This window comes from Solea senegalensis, linkage group LG17, assembly GCF_019176455.1.
Source record: "Solea senegalensis isolate Sse05_10M linkage group LG17, IFAPA_SoseM_1, whole genome shotgun sequence".
Lineage (NCBI taxonomy): Eukaryota > Metazoa > Chordata > Actinopteri > Pleuronectiformes > Soleidae > Solea > Solea senegalensis.
In genome coordinates, this window is record NC_058037.1 from 19881110 (window position 1) to 19900735 (window position 19626).

Sequence of the window (19626 nt, forward strand, 5' to 3'; positions counted from 1 at the left end):
GTGCACTTTGGAATAGGCGAAGAGGCTAATGCTAGCATCTCCATTGTGGAGAAGAGGACAAACAGCCTACAGTCGGTGAGGCTCAGGAAACCCGCTACTGACCATAACTACGCCTACGGAGTACTAACAGTCCTGGCCAACCTTTGGGAGATGACAGAGCTACGTTGTCCAGCTATAAATGGCGGTCATGTTTGTCTACTGCTTCGGCAAATTTCGAGGGTTACTTCCGGGAACCAACTGTGACGCGATAAAGGCCTATTCTAATTATTATTAGATCAGGAGCAAAGCAGTGACGGAACCTAGTGTGACTGCAAATACAACAATAACAAACATGAAGTACGTGTTAATCCAGTGAGGGATGGTGCAGCAGTTTGGTTGCAGCATCAGCTGAGTGCAGGTTTGTATGTGTATGCTCTTAGCGACGCGTTCCTCCACTGTCTCATCTGGCTCAATCAGCAAGGTTCTCACTTCCGTGCCAAAGGTCTTTGTCAGTTGTTTAACCACACGCTCAGCCACTGGCCTGTACATGGTGATGCATAGCGTGTGCTTCTCTGGAAGATTAAGCACTTCCTGCGTCACCTCCACCAGTCGCGTTATGCGCCTGGCCGCAGTCCTGGGAGGTAAGCTTGATAGTATCCCAGTCAATAGAAAGACATGGTGAATTGTCATAATAAGAAACAGATGGATTTTGCTCTCCATATCATTCTGCATATCTGTCATCGATTGGGATCTTTGTGGGCTCCTTGGCTGCTGGGGTTCTTGTGTCCCCCTCACTTGTCCTTCCTCTTGTGCCTCATTTGGTTGTTGGTTTTCGAGAGTCCTCCTCTCTTCTTGGGCCTCCTGTGTCCAACTCACCTGTTTGTCCTCCTTTAGCCCCTTTGCCTGCCAGTCCTCCTCTATCCCCATCACATGCTTGTCTTCCTGTGTCTCTTTTGCTTGTTGACCCTCCTGAGGTTCCTTTGCATGTTGGGTCTCCTGTGTCTGCCAGTTCTCCCATTTCCCCCTCACTTGCTGGGCTTCCTGTGTCCTGTTTGACTGCAGGGCCTCTTGAGTCTCTTTTGGCTGCTGAGCCTCCTGTCTCCCCACTTGTTGGGTCTCTTCTGTCCTCTTTGCCTGCCGTGCCTCTTGGGTCCCTCTCAGCTGCCGGGCCTCCCGTGACTTTTTTGCTTGTCGGGCCTCCTGTGTCCTCCTTGTTTGTATCCCTCTCAGGTGCTGAGCCTTCTGTAATCCCTTCACTTGTTGGTCATGCATACTCTTTGTCTGCCGGTCCTCCCGTGTCCCCTTTGTCTGTTTGTCCTCCCATGTCCCCGTTTTCTGCCAGTCCTTCTGTGTCCCTCTCACTTGCCAGGCCTCCTGTGACCTCTTTGTTTGACGGTCCTTCTGCGTCCCCCTTGCTTGCTGGGCCTCTAGTGTCCCCTTTGCCTGCTGAGCTTTTTGTGTCCCTTTCAGCTGCGAAACCTTCTCTATCCCTCTCATTTGCTTGGCCTGCCGTGTCCCCTTTGCCTGGTGAGCCTCTTGCGTCCCTCTTGGCTTCCGAGCCTTTTGTGTCCCACTCACTGGCCGGGCCTCCTTTGTCCCCCTTGTTTTTTGGTGTTCCCCTGTCCCACTTGCTTGTTTGGTCTCCCGTTTCCCCATCACCTGTCGGACCTTCTGTGTCCCACTTGTTTGACTGTCCTCCACTGTCCTCTTTGCTTGCTGTGCCCCCCCTGACCCCAACACTACCTGACCTACCTTTTCCCCCATGGCAGCTTTGCTGAGGGGAGTACCTCTTCTATACATGCGTTTTTTTGAGTGTTGGTGGGAGAGGCACCAATTTTCATGTCCTTGGAATGCTGAAGACATGATTTGAACAAGACACACATTCAAATTACTTGGGTGGCCATCTTGGCTCTACGCGGACACATCCTATTCTTTGATGTCGTGATATGAAATGTTGCAGAACACTGACATGAAAGTCCAACAACTGAGGACACCTCACGACAGACCTGTGATGTCACCAGAGACATGTTAATCTTAAATAATAATCATTTTCTACGTGACATTTATATTTCAGCATCATTTTTAAGCTGTAGATTTGATCAGAACAGACAATAAAGTTGAATCTAATCTAATCTAAACACCAACCCTTTCTGTGGGTTGAAACAACAGAGCATTTATTTTCCGAATTTAGATTTGCTCATGTCATTTGTGTTGAAACTCAACATTTCTGATTATAGATCAGAATAATAAAAGAAAAAGTAATTTATGATATGATTTTTTGAGGAATGCTACTTATGACTTGGCACTTCATGTATTCATTAACCTTGGACAACTATAAGACTAAGGCCTCATTTAAACTGCAGCCCAAATCGAATTTTTAAGCATATCCAGACTGTGTCTAGCTTGTTTTTTTTTGTTTTTTTTGCCAATCTGAACAGCTAAAATTTTTTTTTTTTTCAAAAGTGATTCAAACCACATACGGAGGCGATTCTGAAAGTCTCAGTCACTCAGATGGGATTATAAAGTGTCTTTCCCCAGGATGTGTATCTGTCGGAAGTGATCAGGCATCCATTTTAGTCTCAGCTTCCACCGACTCCGTTTGTTGTACCGGTTCCATTGTTGTTCCGTCAGTCCGTTGCTCCCGCAGGAAATACACAAGTGTTGTATTTTCACAGATGATGGAACATAACGCTTCAATTCAGCAGAATTCAGCACAAGTGGGCCAGGAAGTCTAACAAAGAGGCCTGGTATACTGCCGAATTGCGTAATCAACACACAGGCTATGCGTGCAGCCCAGACTTTGGGTGTGCATGTTGAGTACTCATGTGAAGTGAACTCCCGCCCCACTGGTAGGTGGTGTATTAAAGGTGACATAGAATGCTTGTATCACACATATATGTTAGTTATGGAGGTCTACTTACATATATTAACTTGTTTTCATGGTTAAAAACCTCCTAATCGCTGCAAATGAGCCGATCAAAATATCTCCTCACTGACGCTCTCGTCAGCCGCGCTGTTTCAGACCAAAACCACACCCCTAGAATGTGGACTGTGTTGTGATTGGCCAGCCAACGAGAGCTTTCCCACTGTCCTGTGATGCCCCTTGAACCAGCTGACACCCCGACTCCCCTGTCTAATGGGGAGTTGTAGCATCGTTCACTTCTTCTTTGGCAGGAATGCGTCCTATTTCCTGCGTCCAGACTTGTACTGCCAGACTTGGTAGGAATGCGTCCTATTTCCTGCGTCCATACTTGTACCATCACCCGGTGAAGTGGGATACTATAGAACCCTGCAAGTGTACCAGGGTCCGCACAATTGGATGTGCACATGCCACACACGCTGCAGAAGTATACCACGGGCTTAAGCGTCCCTTATTTACATGCATGCAGTGGAATCCCGGGGTTCTGCGTCCCTCACAGCATCGAACAACAACAACTTCAAGAACAATGACGTCAGTTGGAGGCACGTAATGACCTACTCAGTGCAAGAAAATAGTTCATAACCATTTTGAACCTACAAGGGCACAGATCTCTGTCTTCCATTTTGTTTAGGCTATTTATTATGTGTTTTGCGTGGCCTGTTACTAAAGAAATCCATGTGAAAGACTAAAAACTAATTGACAATGTGAATAATGGACACACTAACAGTTGGTCAGGAGGATAATTACTTTCTTTTACTAAAAATATATATAGAAAAAAAAGCGATCACTCTTCATAACTTAATACCAGAGCTCAAGATTTTTTTAAAATGTACATTTCGTTACCTTTCGTTAAATATAATCACCTTGTTTGCTAGTACTGTTATGTTTGAGTAGAGGAAGAACCGGAAGTAGTTGTGCGTTAGCTCCGGTTGACCTACAAAATGGTTTTCTGTTTAATGTTGGAAGGATTTTGATGTCGGTGCTTGGCTTTTTTGTTTTATTTTTAACGCACAAAGGTAGAAATACGCAGGAGTGTGTTTACGAAAACCCAAACTTCATTGAAACACAGGGGTGAGGAGAGGAGAGCTGCTCGGTGAGTTTTACCGCCCGTAAAAGAAGGGAAAATGAACCGAGTTAGTTAGCATGTTGTTAGCTGACGTTTGTCCGGGTATCAAATGTCCGCCGCTGTAAACAACACAGCTCAGCTAGCTTCAGCTAGCCGTCGCGTATGAATTGTAGCTGATTTATGACTTTATTTTTCTCTCCCACTAAAACGTTAATATCAGCCTTTGAGGAAAAAACGCTAAAAATGAACACAAGCTTTCGATTTGTTCTGCGCGTGCCACATTATACATCGGCATCGGACACACTACTACACTGATACAGTTTTGTCCTTGTTTTTTTGTATTGTTTTGCTGCTGTGTCATAACAATTTCCCCTCGGGGATGAATAAAGTATTTATATTCTATTTTATTACAGTGGCGATTCTGAGATCCTCTACTCACTGCAACACTATCTCATATATGATCTGTCACATAGATCTGCAACGATAGATCGTTTATTAAACTCCATAGAACAAAGACATCTTTGGTATACTTTGGTATACTGTAGCACCAAGTATAGTAAAATAAACACCAGATTAATTTATTATGAAAATAATAGCCTTATAACAGCCCTAATATCATGTTGTATAACAGAACAGGAAAACATTATTTCCTTATAGTATTTGAATTCTTTCACAACAAAATATCTATCAACTGAGATCAAAGAACAGTACTCTATAAAGTTTTAAATCGCTACATGAATTTAACAAATACATAATATCAAGTCATTGCATAGTTGAATGTTTGTCTGTGATTTTTCTGCTCTTTCTTGGCGGTGTCCAGGAGTTTGTGGAAATGTGCCTTTCACTGGTGCCTTTTCCTTGAGTACTTAATTACAGGGAAGCCAGATCTTGAGGAGCCGTTCCTTTCAAAGAGCCGTTCAAAACGCTCGGCTCGTTCTTATATTTCATTATTTTTTAGAAAATAATCACTGGTTGTAGATTATAAGGTAAAATTTGGATCAGAATGATTCAAACTTGCACATCCCACCAATATATTCTTTATTGGTGGAAGTTTTTCTGAAATAGTTGTTATATTTTCATTTGGCATGTGTTTTCATTGTCAACATTCCATAAGGTGGTGCCATATCTCCCTCCATATGGTGGCACCATATCTCCATGAGATCACTATTTTGGCTTTTCCCTCACCTAAAAAACTTTGTGGCACAATTTGAAAGAAAAATTAGCTGGCTACAACTAACTTCTTGCTAAGTTTTCCTCACGTTGGCAGTGTCATTTTAGCGTGGCGCAACTTTATCTCCCCCCTTTCTGTGTGTCAGATGTGACTGTGGCTCTCGTCGAACCATGAGTAACAGTCACCCCCTGCGTCCTCTGGCCTCCGTCTCAGAGATCGATCACATCCACCTGCTGTCGGAGCAGCTGGGCGCCCTGGTGCTCGGCGAGGAGTACAGCGATGTCACCTTCATCGTGGAGGGGAAGCGTTTCCCGGCTCACCGGGTCATCCTGGCAGCTCGCTGTCACTACTTCAGGTATTTTTTCAATTCAAAGTGTTTATTGTCATATGCACAGTAAAGAAACACGTTTCCCTGTACAATGAAATTCTTACTTTGCTGTCCACTCAAAAACACCAGCATAAAGTAGAAAATAGAATAGTATTTGTACATGTCTGAAGCCTGTGGTCGATGTTTGTTTTCATGGCTTCTATGTCATCCTGCAGACTGTGTAAATGAAGATGTAGAGTCTTTCTTGCCAGACTCTCTGAACCTCCCTTTTTCTTTATTTTCTTCACCTTGTTTGTTTTCTTTTGCTCCTTCAGGGCTCTGCTGTACGGCGGGATGAAGGAGTCCCAGCCTCAGGCGGAGGTGTGTCTGGAGGAAACGCGGGCGGAGGCCTTCTCTATGCTGCTGCACTACCTATACACGGGGCGCGCCAGCCTCAGCTCGGCACGGGAGGAGGTGGTGCTGGATTTTCTCGGCCTGGCTCACCGCTACGGCCTGCAGCCGCTGGAGGACTCCACCTCGGAGTTCCTGCGCACCGTGCTGCACACCAACAATGTCTGCCTGGTGTTTGACGTCGCCAGCCTCTACTCTCTGAGTGCCCTCAGTGCGGCCTGCTGCGCCTACATGGACAGACACGCACCTGAAGTGTTGAATTCAGACGGCTTCCTCACTCTCTCTAAGGTAAGGATGCTGCAGGATTTTGTCCATAAACTATGGAGCTGCAACGATTTCTTAAATGTGGATATTTTCGGCTTTCTTCCCTCCATAAAACAAAGAAATCACTAAAACTGAATTTTTGTGTTTGTTGACACAAGACATTTGAGAAACATAATTTCCAGATTTTCTGAGATTTTATGGACCAAACATTTACTCCATTAATCGAGAAAATAGAATATGGACAGATAAATTGATTATTAAAAATGTATTTATGTTTTTATTTATGTGCAACTTTGGGGTTAATTGTCTTGCTCACTCTACCACTTAGTCACTGTTTTGAACTGTCTGTTTGTCTTTTAATTGCGTAAATGTCCAACGGTGACTCTGTAACATCACAAGTGTGTCAAACTTTACATCCTTATATATGACTGTTTCCACTCTCTCACATTTCCTTGATCTGTATGCGCGTTACCGTGGCGACCTCTGCAATAAAAGTTACACGCTCAACATTAAAATAACATTCAAGCATGTGTGTGGTGCCCACTTTGACATATTTCTAGTCCAATCAAGTGGACGAAAGTGTCATAAGAGAAGAATAAATTAATAGTTAAAAGGCAGGGAAGACAAAATGGCTTGCACGAAGGAATGGAATACAGATAAAAAATAAATTTAAAAACTGATATAAAATGTAATTTCTGACTGGACCTTTAAAAGCCAAGGAAATGGGAGGGCTTTAAAGAAGATTGTTGGTACAAGAAATGCAACAAAAAGGAGTTGAGAACATAATACTTAACTTAACATAAGCATTAAAAAATAACTATAATAAAGAGGAACGTGAGCAGTTATGATCCTGTGAGCCTTGTTTGATGTAACTTGTGATGCAGTGGCCTCTAGTGGCCGGCGAGAGCGTTGCACACACACACACACAGAGAGAAGGTCATGTCCTCAGATTCAGGCGTGGACGTAAACCACAGGTTTTTTCTGCAGGCCTCAGCGTTTGTTTACATAGCTCGAGCTGAGCTAATACTGACACAGAAATAGTCTCATAAACTTCCAGATAAACATGTCTAAGTTATTTTTTCCCACTTGATAATAATTTAAATTGTAAAATTTTGAGTTATGGTCTTGTGTAATAATGAAAATAAGCAAAAAAGCCTAATTTATCAAAAATATACAACAGCCTGTGCTTAGTTAAGTGTTTATTTCGTATTTCGTGTTCAGATTGGTATCAGATCTTCTTTAGTTTTCTGACCGAACATCACTTGTAATGACTTGAACGCGTCTCTGCGTGCGTTTGCAGACCGCTCTCCTGACTGTGGTCAGCCGTGACTCGTTTGCCGCCAGCGAGAAGGAGATCTTCCTGGCTCTGTCGCGCTGGTGCCGCCAGCAGGGGGACGGTAGTGGGGACGGCAGCGGTGGGGACACACGCGTGGTAATGTCGGCCGTGCGGCTGCCTCTCATGACGTTGACGGAGATGCTGAACGTGGTGCGGCCATCCGGCCTCCTGAGCCCCGATGACCTGCTGGATGCCATCAAGACCCGGTCGGAGAGCCGCAATATGGACCTGAACTACCGGGGGATGCTCAGTCAGTGCTTCCACACACACACCTGCTCACTGTCTCATAGAGTAGAACTGGATTTTATCGTCCTACAACATGGAATTTTGTTCCAGCGAGACGTGACTCTGCTTGGTTTGGTATCAGTCGCGTTGTTTTACTTTTAGAAATATTGTTCTATGCCCATTCCCTGACACGCAGTTAAAATAAGAGATGTGCTCTCACTCCGACACCACAATGGGGGCGCTATAGAGCCAACGTGCCAAGTGAGAGACTATAAGATTTATAGAATAGAATAGCCTTTATTGTCATTTTATTGTGTACAACGAAATTGGAGTTCTGCCCCTTTTTTCCAAGATAACTTTCACTTTCCATATCTGGCAGCGTATCTTGTCTGTGATTGGATGCTTGTTCCGCCAGAGTTTTCTACCATAATGACACTTAGATGGTTGCAAAGCTCTATTTCTCTTGCTTTCCGGTCATATTTTTTGAATTATCTAGATCTCATAAACCGTCTAGGAGTTACGGTAATAAGACGTACGCATGCCAAGTCCTTTCTGCAAGAGATTAAACGCCAGGTTGAAGAGGAGGGAGACACTGCTTGCCACATAAAATCGTCGCCGTGGTCTTGATTGACGGACATTTATCGAATGAAATGAAAACCGGTTTTCTTTTTGTCGTTGTGCAGTACCAGAGGAGAACATTGCCACCATGAAGTACGGCGCTCAGGTGGTGAAGGGGGAGCTGAAGTCGGCGCTGCTGGACGGAGACACACAGAACTACGACCTGGACCACGGCTTCTCCAGGCACCCCATCGAGGAGGACGGCAGGGCCGGGATCCAGGTCAAGCTGGGTCAGCCGTTCATCATCAACCACGTCCGCCTCCTGCTGTGGGACAGAGACAGCAGGTACGGCCAGGAACATGCACCCTGTTGTGGTGCATTTTTTGATGTTTTTCGATGATCTTAACCTCATTAAAATATCCCTGCAAACGCAGCATGAGACTGTTTATGTTGTCATTTAATTTTATACCTGTATATATTTTGTTTTGCGAAGGTCGTACTCGTACTACATCGAGGTGTCGATGGACGAGCTGGACTGGGTGCGCGTCGTGGATCATTCCAAGTACCTGTGCCGCTCCTGGCAGAACCTTTACTTCACGCCACAGGTTTGCAGGTAAACCACGGCAAACCATTTACAGCCATACACGCATTTCCTTTTTTTTTTTTTGCTTATTTTAACCACAAAAGGACCAGAAATTGTCCTGTCAGTACTTTTGCCCATAGTTATTTACAATGTACTGCCATGTTAAAAAACCCTGTAGTTGTACATGAACATCAGATTTTGAAATTTGAACAGTTTAAAACATGATTTAAATTACATTTGTTTTAAGTTGTTTTTCTCTCAATGTGCCAAAAAACAGGCCATAAAAATGGAAACTAGTGTTTGTCCAGGTGATTTTCCAACTCTCTCCGCTCTGTCGATTATTTCCTTGATTCATTGGGCACTTGTTTGGTCCATAAAGTGTCAGAACAACTCTATATAATTGTGTATTATTTTTGGCGCATTTTCACCGGCTCTACTCGCCTCGCCTAGCCACGCCGCGGCACGGTTTAAGTAGCGTTTCCACTAGCATAGTACCTGGTACCATGTACTATTTTTAGTACTTGCTCCGGCGAGGTTCCAAGCATGCTAGTAGTAGGTACTATGCGGTGATTAGTTAGACTGCCGGCCGCTGACTGGCCAGAGTCCCGTCACAGGAAGAGATGTCCCACCCACAAATCAAGCCGAACAGCGCCGAACTGTAGATCACTTAAAACTGCTTAACAATCCTACAAACGTGGGTTAATCTCCAACAACTACCAGGGAAACCTCTATATTTAACAGCAGTCTTTTAAAGTGGAGTGGTGCATTTAGGGACCGGCGATCGCGAGCCTCCTGAAAACGTGGGTTAATCTCAACAACTACAGTGTAAAGTCACTAGTCACTTGTGTGGGTGTGTGTTTGTGTGTGCGTGTATAAAACAAGTCACCACAGTTTCACTCAGCTGTGCAGTGATGACCCCGCCCACATTAAGTAGGTACTTTTTTGTAGTGGAGATGCAACCTAATCGTGCTGTGTCGTGCCGCGAGGCAAGTAGAGCCAGTGGAAATGCGCCATTAGAGTGCAATCACACAGCATTTGTAGATATATTTGCCCGTTACTTTAAAGGTTTTTCTTAGCTTCTCTTCTTCTTCCTGTGTTTTTACCGATGTTTCCTTTTCTCCTGCTTGTTTAAAAAGATTGGATTATTTATTTATCTTTTTTATTTTCTTCTGCGTCAGATACGTTCGCATCGTGGGAACACACAACACCGTCAACAAGGTCTTCCACCTGGTGGCGTTTGAATGCATGTTCACCAACCGCTCGTTCACCCTGGAGAGTGGCCTTGTGGGTAAGATTGCAAACGTCGTCGTCATCGCCGTCGTCCGTACTTCTGACCCCACTGTGATATTGTGGCACTTTTCCACTGTACAGTTCCGGCGCGGCTCGACTCTACACAGTTTGGAATCACTCTCCATGACTTCATAGCCCCTCCTCCACGTGGGCAGAGTCTGCGCAAAACTGCCATGACATGGTTTTCAGGGCGACACAAGCTAGCGACTTGTAAAGCGTTTTTTTCCGTTTAACTGAATATTAGAATCAGTTGATTTAAAAAGATTTTATTTCAGTCACTGAAATATACGACGGCGTGTTAGGGCCAAGTATGAAAAAAAATATATATATATATATACGGACCTGGGGGAGGGGGGTAATATTTACATTACATTACATTACATTACATGTCATTTAGCAGACGCTTTTATCCAAAGCGACTTACAATGGAATTGAGTACAATCAGCGAGGGGTGGAATCGAACTTGCGACCATTGCGACCATGATGTTTTTCGCACTTAAGGTACCGGTCTTAACCACTGAGCCACTCCACCCCATATTTAGAGAAAATGTTGCAGATTTATGAGATTAAAAGTGGCAAGTGAGCATTTTCAGCACCACAGACAGCTTCAGATTGCGCTCACACGAAAGAACAACCAAACAGGCCACCTGTGAACCAGCAATACAGAGGAGATTGTAGTGATCAGTGGGTTCCCAGCTGCGGTGGACTGTTGTATAGGTGGTGCTGAGAATGTCAAACATTCTGTGTCTGTGGGGCATTCCCTGCTGACCAGGCGGCGTCTGTGGTGTGATGAGATTGCTTGACAAAGACGAAACACCATTTTCCAACTTTTTTTTTTCTCATAAATCTGCTACTTTGTTTCTCGTAGATTTGCTACTTTCAATCTCATAAATTTGCGACTTTATTTTCTCGTAGATTTGCTACTTTCAATCTAATAAATCTGCGACTTTATTTTCTCGTAGATTTGCTACTTTCAATCTCATCTGCTTCTCTGTAATCTGCTTTCAATCTCATAAATCTGCTACTTTTTTTACTTTCAATCTCATAAATTCACTTTATTTTCTCTTAGATTTGCAACTTTCAATCTCATAAATCTGCTACTTTATTTTCACGTAGATTTGCTACTTTCAATCTCATAAATCTGCTACTTTATTTTCTTGTAGATTTGCTACTTTCAATCTCATAAATCTGCGACTTTATTTTCACGTAGATTTGCTACTTTTAATCTCATAAATCTGCGACTTTTTAAAAATATTATCTCCCTCCCCCGGGCTTGTTATATTTTTTTTTTCCATGCTTGGCCACTGAAATACCACTGAACATGGTCGTGACTGGGCTCACGATCGTCTAGACTCTGTTAAATATTGACATTTTTTCAAGTTTTCAGGATTTTTAAGTCTTTTTAACTTTGATTCACAGTTCGTCAGCTTTGGCTTTGATTCTTGTGTCGGAAGTCGCACTCATGACTCTTGAGTGACACTCTGACTTATCAGTGTCCGACAGTCTGTTGATGTCAGATTTTAGTATCAGCTCAGCTGAACCTCACACCGAGCCAAGTCGCGCTGGAACAGTGTGGTGGCAAAGCCTCATTAGAACTCTTCTTTTTTTGTCTTCCTCCGCGTCCGCAGTGCCCAGCGACAACGTGGCGACCATCGCGTCCTGCGCCAGCGTCGTCGAGGGCGTGAGCCGCAGCAGAAACGCCTTGCTCAACGGCGACACGCGCAACTACGACTGGGACTCGGGATACACCTGCCATCAGCTGGGCTCTGGAGCCATCGTCATCCAGCTGGCTCAGCCGTACGCCATTGGATCCTTAAGGTAGGTCCAGACACGGATGTTGGACCTTTACCATTGTACCATATACATGTACATAAGGAGTAAAGTGTTGTGTTTGTGTGTTCAGGCTGCTGCTGTGGGACTGTGACGAGCGCTCGTACAGTTACTACATCGAAACCTCCACCAACCAGCAGCAGTGGACGAGGGTGGTCGACCGCACGAGGGTGGCCTGTCGGTGAGGCTCCTGTATTCCTGTTTCCAAAAAACACTCTGTCTCTGCCTGTTGCATAAATCACAAACACAACGCGTTCCATGGCCCGTTTCAAAGTAAAAGCGAGACGCAGGACCACACTGGTGTTGGTAATCAAACGGTTTCAGGGAGGAGATTCCTCCAGGGATGTGGGATCTCACAGACTTGGGAATATAAACAGACTGTCGGCGTCGTGTGTGTGATGTTTTGTGCTGAGAAATGTGATTTAAAATCAGGAAGACTCCGACGACGTTAAAATCACGTCTGTTAATCCCTCACGCGACAAGATAATCTGTTCAAATCAGAAGATGCCTGCGATTGTCGGAAGCGACTGAACTCTGACCCTTACTTTAATGAACTTGAACTGTACATTTTTATTTAGGTATTTATCTATGGGAGTGTTTTTATTCTTCTCTTCTTCTTCATCATTCTTTTCATCAGATTTTCCAAATGTGGACAATAACGTATCTTTATCTATCTGCACATAAATGTTCGTGTAAGAGGCTCAGCATCCTCTGAATGTTGTTTCTTCCAGATCGTGGCAGACGTTGAAGTTTGATAAGCAGCCTGCTTCCTTCATCCGAATCGTTGGGACACACAACACTGCTAATGAGGTGAAAATATCGACATTTAGACTTTTAACCCTGGCATAGACACTACAGTCCTTGGAATCATTTTTGGAAAAGTCGCATGCTTTGGTGTAGCTCTGTTACAGCGCCTCACACAGGCCTGGCATATGAACTACAACATTATTGTTTCCTGAAACAGTCGTACAGGAAAGGCTTCTGTTTCAGTGCCTCGTTTGACGCTGTGTGAATTCTTGCCGCAGGTTTTCCACTGCGTTCACTTCGAGTGTCCGGCTCAGCTCGACACCGAGGTCGCCGAGGGCAGTCCCGGCGTCAACTCGTCCGACTCCGGCGCCGCGCCCCTGCAGCCCCGCCCCCAGCGGCCTTCACGCACACACAGCCTGCTGCCCACCCAGTCCTCCTCCTCCACCTCGCCGCCGTCCTCACATCATTAAGACCGCCGCCGCCGCCCCCAGAGTGGAAAGGAGAAGCCTCAGAAATTCCATTTTTGCACAGCCGTCATCATCCAGACTACACTGCTGAGACGCTGCTAAAGGAAAGGCTCATCGTCATTCACCGTGGTCCTTCTGTCGTGGAGGGAAGTAGAAACACACGTAACGAGTCTCCACAGTCTTCCCAGTTTTAAGAACTGAAAAGTTAGATATTGCATCCACTGGCTCATAACACTTTTGTGAAGGTAACTTTTTTAGACTTTAGAGTTTTATCCCTGAAAAGGTGTAAAAAAAAAAAAAGGAGAAATGTAATCTACGACGATAATACCACACACACACACACACTGAAATCAGTGAGACGTGGGGTTGTTGAATTTTATGGGTTAGAAATATTTCCAAAACAGAAATGGATTTTATCCTCCAAACAAGCTATTTTTTTAAAGAAACTCGTCTTAAAGAACGTCTCGTCACTTTTCATACCATCGGGCTAACAGAGTACAAGTCCTAGTATTTTTTCAAACGTTGGAGTCCTTGAGGGTTTTTTTGTTTGTTTTTTTTGCCAAAGCCGACACTTTCTGTGGCATTTGTGTGCAAATAGCACTTCATCCATTTTATGCATTTGCATTTTTTAAGTAAACGCTGCTGGAGTATTTTGATTGACGGGCAAATCCCGATCTGGTCGTTAAAGTTCGTACCCGAACAAAGAAAACCAGCGCTTTTCCATGACACTGTTCTAGTCACAATCTCGACCTTCTAACGCAACGGTGGAGTTGAGGATCTGACCACGCCCCCCAGGTGTGACGTCCTGCAGACGTACTGTTTTAGCTGCTGTAGCACGACTAGCTTCAGGTTAGCTTCTCCCACTAACCCGAAGCTGTCGGATGTTGTTAACGAGAAAACGTGTGAACAACGTTTTGAGCGCGTAGCAAAGCGCAGGAAGTCCTGAAAATTCAGCTCGATAACTAGCGCCATAGACGTGTTTGTAGCTTCTGTCATGTGACCTTAGTTTAATGAATGTAGTGGAACCACGCTACGGAACGCCAAGCAGGTCACAACTCACTACGAAGGGTCATGCCATGTGATCATGTCATTGGAGGTCAGAGGTCACAGGTTAGTGATTGCTGGACCTTCAGAGCGAGTTATTACGACATAAAACCAATGATCTTAGACCAGACTAGAGGAAGACAGATCGAGGATCTGGAGAATCGCGACATGCCTACAAAGCGGTCGTACTGGGTGTAACTGAATCATTAGACTCAGTTCAGATTGTTCAGTACTTCCCGCATTTGAACTCTTTTTAAAGTGATCTACAGGTCGGCTTTGTTCGTCTGTTGCCATCACTGCTCAGTTCGCTTTGGATTAATGGAACTGAATCGTGGAAAAGCGTCATTAAACCGTGTTAAACCATGCGTTTTTAAGCACAAACGATTGTGGCCGAGGGATGGAATCACTAGAGTTGTTAAACGTTGGCGCTGAGAGGCCTCGGACCAAAACCCCGGTGTTTGTATGCGGCGGTCACGTGTGCAGCTGCCGTTGGCACTTTACTTTTCGTCGTGTGAACGGAGATGAAAGGCTTTTTTCTGACTGAAGAACGGCACTCGCTGGAGCTGCTGGAAAAAAACCTTTGTTTGGTGTTAAGTTAATTTAAAATGTACTTTGCTCGCTCTCGGGTCGGTGAGGTTTAAGCTGTGTGGGTTTTTTTTGTGTGAATTTAAGCTCGGTGCTGTGGTTTACTGTTTTTGTTTCTCTGTGTCCTGATGTTGCACTTTGGAGTTTGTCCTTGGAAAAAGCTCTTTTTTTGTTTTTATTTGAAACCTTTCGTTTGACGTTAAAGCTGCTGTCAGCGATGCTCGCCGCCGTCGTTGGGATAACTTCCTGTTTGTCATGTGTTCAAAGATATAGAGAAGCTGACGTCACGCGTGCGACGCGCTGGGGATTCTCGTCTGTGATTGGACGCTCGTCCCCACGGGAGTCCCGAGGTTCTGCAGTTTTTTTAATTTTCCCGGCCTCTTTGTGGAGTCCTGGCTCCTGATTGGATGAGAGCGTTCAGGAGAATCTGCACAAAAGTTTTGTAGTTTATTGGCTTTTTTATCCACGGCCTTGAAAACATGTGTTAAACCCACACTTAAGCTCATCATCTTTGTCGTTGTTTGTGCACCTGTGTGTGTGTGTGTGTGAAGACATTTTGTTTGTGTGTGTGAAGACATTTTGTTTGTGTGTGTGTATGTTTTTTTTGTTTGTTTGTGTGTGTGTGTAAAGACATTTTGTTGTGTGAAGACATTTTGTTTGTGTGTGTGTGTGGAGACATTTTGTTTGTTTGTTTTGTGTGTGTGTGTGACATTTTGTTTGTGTGTGTGAAGACATTTTGTTTGTGTGTGTGAAGACATTTTGTTTGTTGTGTGTGAAGACATTTGTTTGTGTGTGTGTGTAGACATTTTGTTTGTTTGTTTGTGTGTGTGTGTGTGTGTGTGACATTTTGTTTGTGTGTGTTTTGTGTGAAGACATTTTGTTTGTTTGTTTGTGTGTGTGTGTGTGTGTGTGTGTGTGAAGACATTTTGTTTGTGTGTGTTTTGTTTGTGTGTGTATATGTGAAGACATTTTGTTTGTTTGTTTGTGTGTGTGTGTGAAGACATTTTGTTTGTGTGTGTGTGTGAAGACATTTTTTGTGTGTGTGTTTTGTTTGTGTGTATATGTGAAGACATTTTGTTTGTTTGTTTGTGTGTGAAGACATTTTGTTTGTGTGTGTGTGTGTAAAGACATTTTGTTTATGTGTGTTTGTGTGTGTGTACGTGTGTGTTTGTGTGTGTGTGTAAAGTGTGTGTGTGTAAAGACATTTTGTTTGCGTGTGTGTTTGTGTGTGTGTAAAGACATTTTGTTTGGTGTGTGTTTGTGTGTGTGTGTGTGTAAAGACATTTTGTTTATGTTGTGTGTTTGTGTGTGTGTATGTGAAGACATTTTGTTTGTTTGTGTGTGTGTGTGAAGACATTTTGTTTATGTGTGTGTGTGTGTGATGTGTGTGTAAAGACATTTTGTTTTGCGTGTGTGTGTGTGTGTGTGTAAAGACATTTTGTTTGCGTGTGTGTGTGTGTGTGTGTAAAGACATTTTGTTTGCGTCTGTGTGTGTGTGTGTGAAGACATTTTGTTTGCGTGTGTGTGTGAAGACATTTTGTTTGCGTGTGTGTTTGTGTGTGTGTGTGTAAGACATTTTGAACATTTTGTTTATGCGTGTGTGTTTGTGTGTGTGTAAAGACATTTTGTTTTAAGTGTTTGTGTGTGTGTGTGAAGACATTTGTGTGTGTTCTGTTTGTGTGTGTGTGTGTGTGTGTGACATTTTGTTTGTGTCTGTGTGTTTTGTGTGTGTGTGTGAAGACATTTTGTTTGCGTGTGTGTTTGTGTGTGTGTGAAGACATTTTGTTTGCGTCTGTGTGTTTGCGTGTGTGTGAAGACATTTTGTTTGTTTGTGTGTGTTTTTTTTAAGGAAAAGTAGACAATATTTTCCAGGGGAAAGATCATTAAGAACTTTTAACTGCGATAAACTGGTTGGACTGTAATCCGGAGCGTTCGCTCTGTAGTTTGTTTGCCGGAAATAATTGGAAGAAGAGTTTTGTTTCCGTGTTTTGTTTTTTTTAAATTAAATTTTCCACTGTATGAAAAACACAAACATGGGTCTTTTGTCCGCAGTAGATCTGATCTCCTGAGTCACATGACTGTTTCTTTCTTCTCCTCCGTGACCTTTTTGCCGTCTTGTACTTGATTTCGCTGACAGCAGCTTTAAATCACTGCGGACGTTGTCGCCTAACTTTACTGTCGGAGGTTGAATGAAGTCTTTTGATTATGTTACACTGTAATGTATAAAACACACACACGCACACACACTCCCCGCCTCCTTCTGACATATGTGTATAGTTTTGCCTAATATATTCATATATGTATATATATATATATTCATATATATATGTTTCTGAGCATTCATTCATGTGTGATTGCATTTCACTGCCTCTCACTCACACACAGACGTGATTTCGTTCACTGACAGATTGTTTGTTTGTTTGTTTGTTTGTTTGTTTGACCTGAATCACTCGCTCTGTGATCTTCAGGTGTTTGATCAGTCGTCATGTTTGTTCTGCTCCGGGAACTGTTGCCCCTGTTTGCTCCTCAGGCTGTAACGATGTGGGTTTGTTTGTTTTGTCATTAAAATAAAGTCACAGTTTGAAGATTGAATGGTGTTTGTTTTTTATTTGGTGGGATTTTCTTTATTTTTAAAACCAGAAAAGTCACATCTCATGTAGGAACTGGACATTAAATGTGTTAAAATAATAATATTAATAATCTTTATCTGAAACACTTGGAGTTGGTGAAACATCTTCAAGAAGACCTTCGACTCCGGGCTGTGGATGTTTTTCTAACAAAACCAGTTTCTTCAAATACCATTGGTGCGAAATCGGCAATTAGTGAACCTTCAATCCAAGATGGCGGCTCTCCTGTTGGTTTTAGAGCTTCGGTCTGCCTAGTTTTTTTGATCATCCCAATCTAATGAACGCGTGTACTTTTGTTCATGTATGTTAAACCTGCTTCTCAGGCCAACCTGTTTTGGGGGCGGAGCAGTTATTTGCCCCTCCTCCTTCCAATTTTCCACGCTTTTTCACCAAACGACTTTCACACGTTCATTTTCACCAGGATTGATGCAGATCGCAGAAATCTGTGAGTGTTGGGGTTTGTTCAGGGCCTCAAAAACACAATTTATTTTGAGGAAGAAGAAGAAGGAGAATCCTTTGCATTATAATAGGGTTCTACGCACCTTGTGCTCGAACCCTTATAAAAACAAAAATGGACTGTCCAAAAGAAAGAGCTAAAAATAATGAAACTAAACCCTTTTCTACCAAAAATACAACAGATTAGATTAGGTAGAACTTTATTAATCCCTCAGAAATTAATTATTAAAACACACTGTATATAATCTATATAATGTATATATTGACGTAGAAAATGAAACGAATAACACATTTTAAAAAATAATAATCTCTGACTCTGACTGTCTTAATCTGATGTTACTGCACCAGTGTGTGAAGTCTGTGAGGAAGAGGAGGATGATGATGATGTTTACACCGCTGTAGTTTAACGTTACAAAGAGACATCAATATTGTCTCACGTGGTTCTGGGTTTAAAAAGTTTGACTGAAAATGAAACAAATGGATGCTGATGTAACTGTGTGTGTGTGTGTGTTGTGTACACAAGGCGTAGACACACAACAGGGAAACACAGAGGTTAATGAGAGATCAATTAAGGCTCATGTTTGCCGACATGTGTCGAGTTAATCCAGCTCTGCTAACTAACTGTTAATCATTAACTACCATTAAAGTCTTAATTTAAAGTAAACACTCTCATTACAAATGTACGTTCTTTTACACAAACCACTGTTGTAAATGTAACACATTACAACATTCACATATCTGTACTTTACTTTGTTATTTATTTTACTATATTTATTGTATACTGTTACTCTGCTACAACTGTCTCTGTTACTTGTGACTACCAAATAAAATCAGAAGAAGAAGAGTTGGTATTATGGTCTGTATTTATATAGTTTTTCTAGTGTCGATGAACTGCTTTACACTACAGTTTTCACCCATTCACACGCTGAAGCAGGGGGTTAAGTGTCTTTGCCCAACAACACGAGCAGAGCCAGGAATTGAACCCACAACCTTCCAGTTGAAAGACAACTCCCTCACTCACTCACACATTTCCTCACGTTGTTAATACTTTTACTTCTTTTTTTAAATCAGAAAATGACTTTTTATACTTAAGTCAATGTCTTAAACTGTAACTACTTTTACATCAGCATTAATATATAAAAAAGTGTCATTTTCTGCTAACATACTTGTACTTTTATGTGTAACATGTGGATCTTCCCCAAACTGGAATGCGATCAACTCGCAGATGACATCACTCCCAGTTCCGACTTTAGAGCCATGTAGATATTAGTGTGAGATGTGTTTGCGTCCATAGGTTTTTTTCCAACTCGGAGATGACGTCACTCCCAGTTACAACGGAACGCAGAATTTTTCAAAGGTGACCCAAAAAAAACCAACTTTTCTTTTTTCGTGTTCTAAATAAATGATACACTCACACAAACATATTTATGGGATGTAACTTCAGTTTCTACAAATAAACACTGCTAAATAATAGAATATGATACAATTCGTGTTGATTTCATTTTATTTTGCTCATTCCAGGAGAGTTAAGCCTTTAATGTAATCTGGTAAAACGGATTACAGCGATCAAAGCGCGTCAGACTCATATAATGTCGCTTTTTGGCTCATTTTAAGCGTCTAGAGCCGTGACTGTGTTCAAGTTTGAGGTTTTAAAAACGGGATTTAGTAGCGTTCGCTGTCGTATTTTTCATGAATGTGTTTTCGTTTGGCCAATATTGACATTTCTGGCTTTGATGGACGCGTTTCCGGGCCCAGCGTAA

The 19626-nt window shown here is 42.9% G+C and overlaps 1 protein-coding gene across 1 annotated transcript; it reads left to right on the top strand.

Moving 5' to 3' along the window:
* The first annotated feature begins 3828 nt into the window (after positions 1 to 3828).
* btbd9 (BTB (POZ) domain containing 9) lies at positions 3829 to 13290 on the top strand. The gene is made up of 11 exons (XM_044049764.1): positions 3829 to 3992; positions 5282 to 5491; positions 5779 to 6142; positions 7419 to 7704; positions 8363 to 8582; positions 8731 to 8850; positions 9999 to 10108; positions 11739 to 11928; positions 12014 to 12121; positions 12672 to 12750; positions 12966 to 13290. Exons 2-11 carry the CDS (start codon positions 5307 to 5309, stop codon positions 13155 to 13157), a joined length of 1854 nt encoding a protein of 617 aa, XP_043905699.1. The 5' UTR covers positions 3829 to 3992; positions 5282 to 5306; the 3' UTR covers positions 13158 to 13290.
* Positions 13291 to 19626: the final 6336 nt, after the last annotated feature.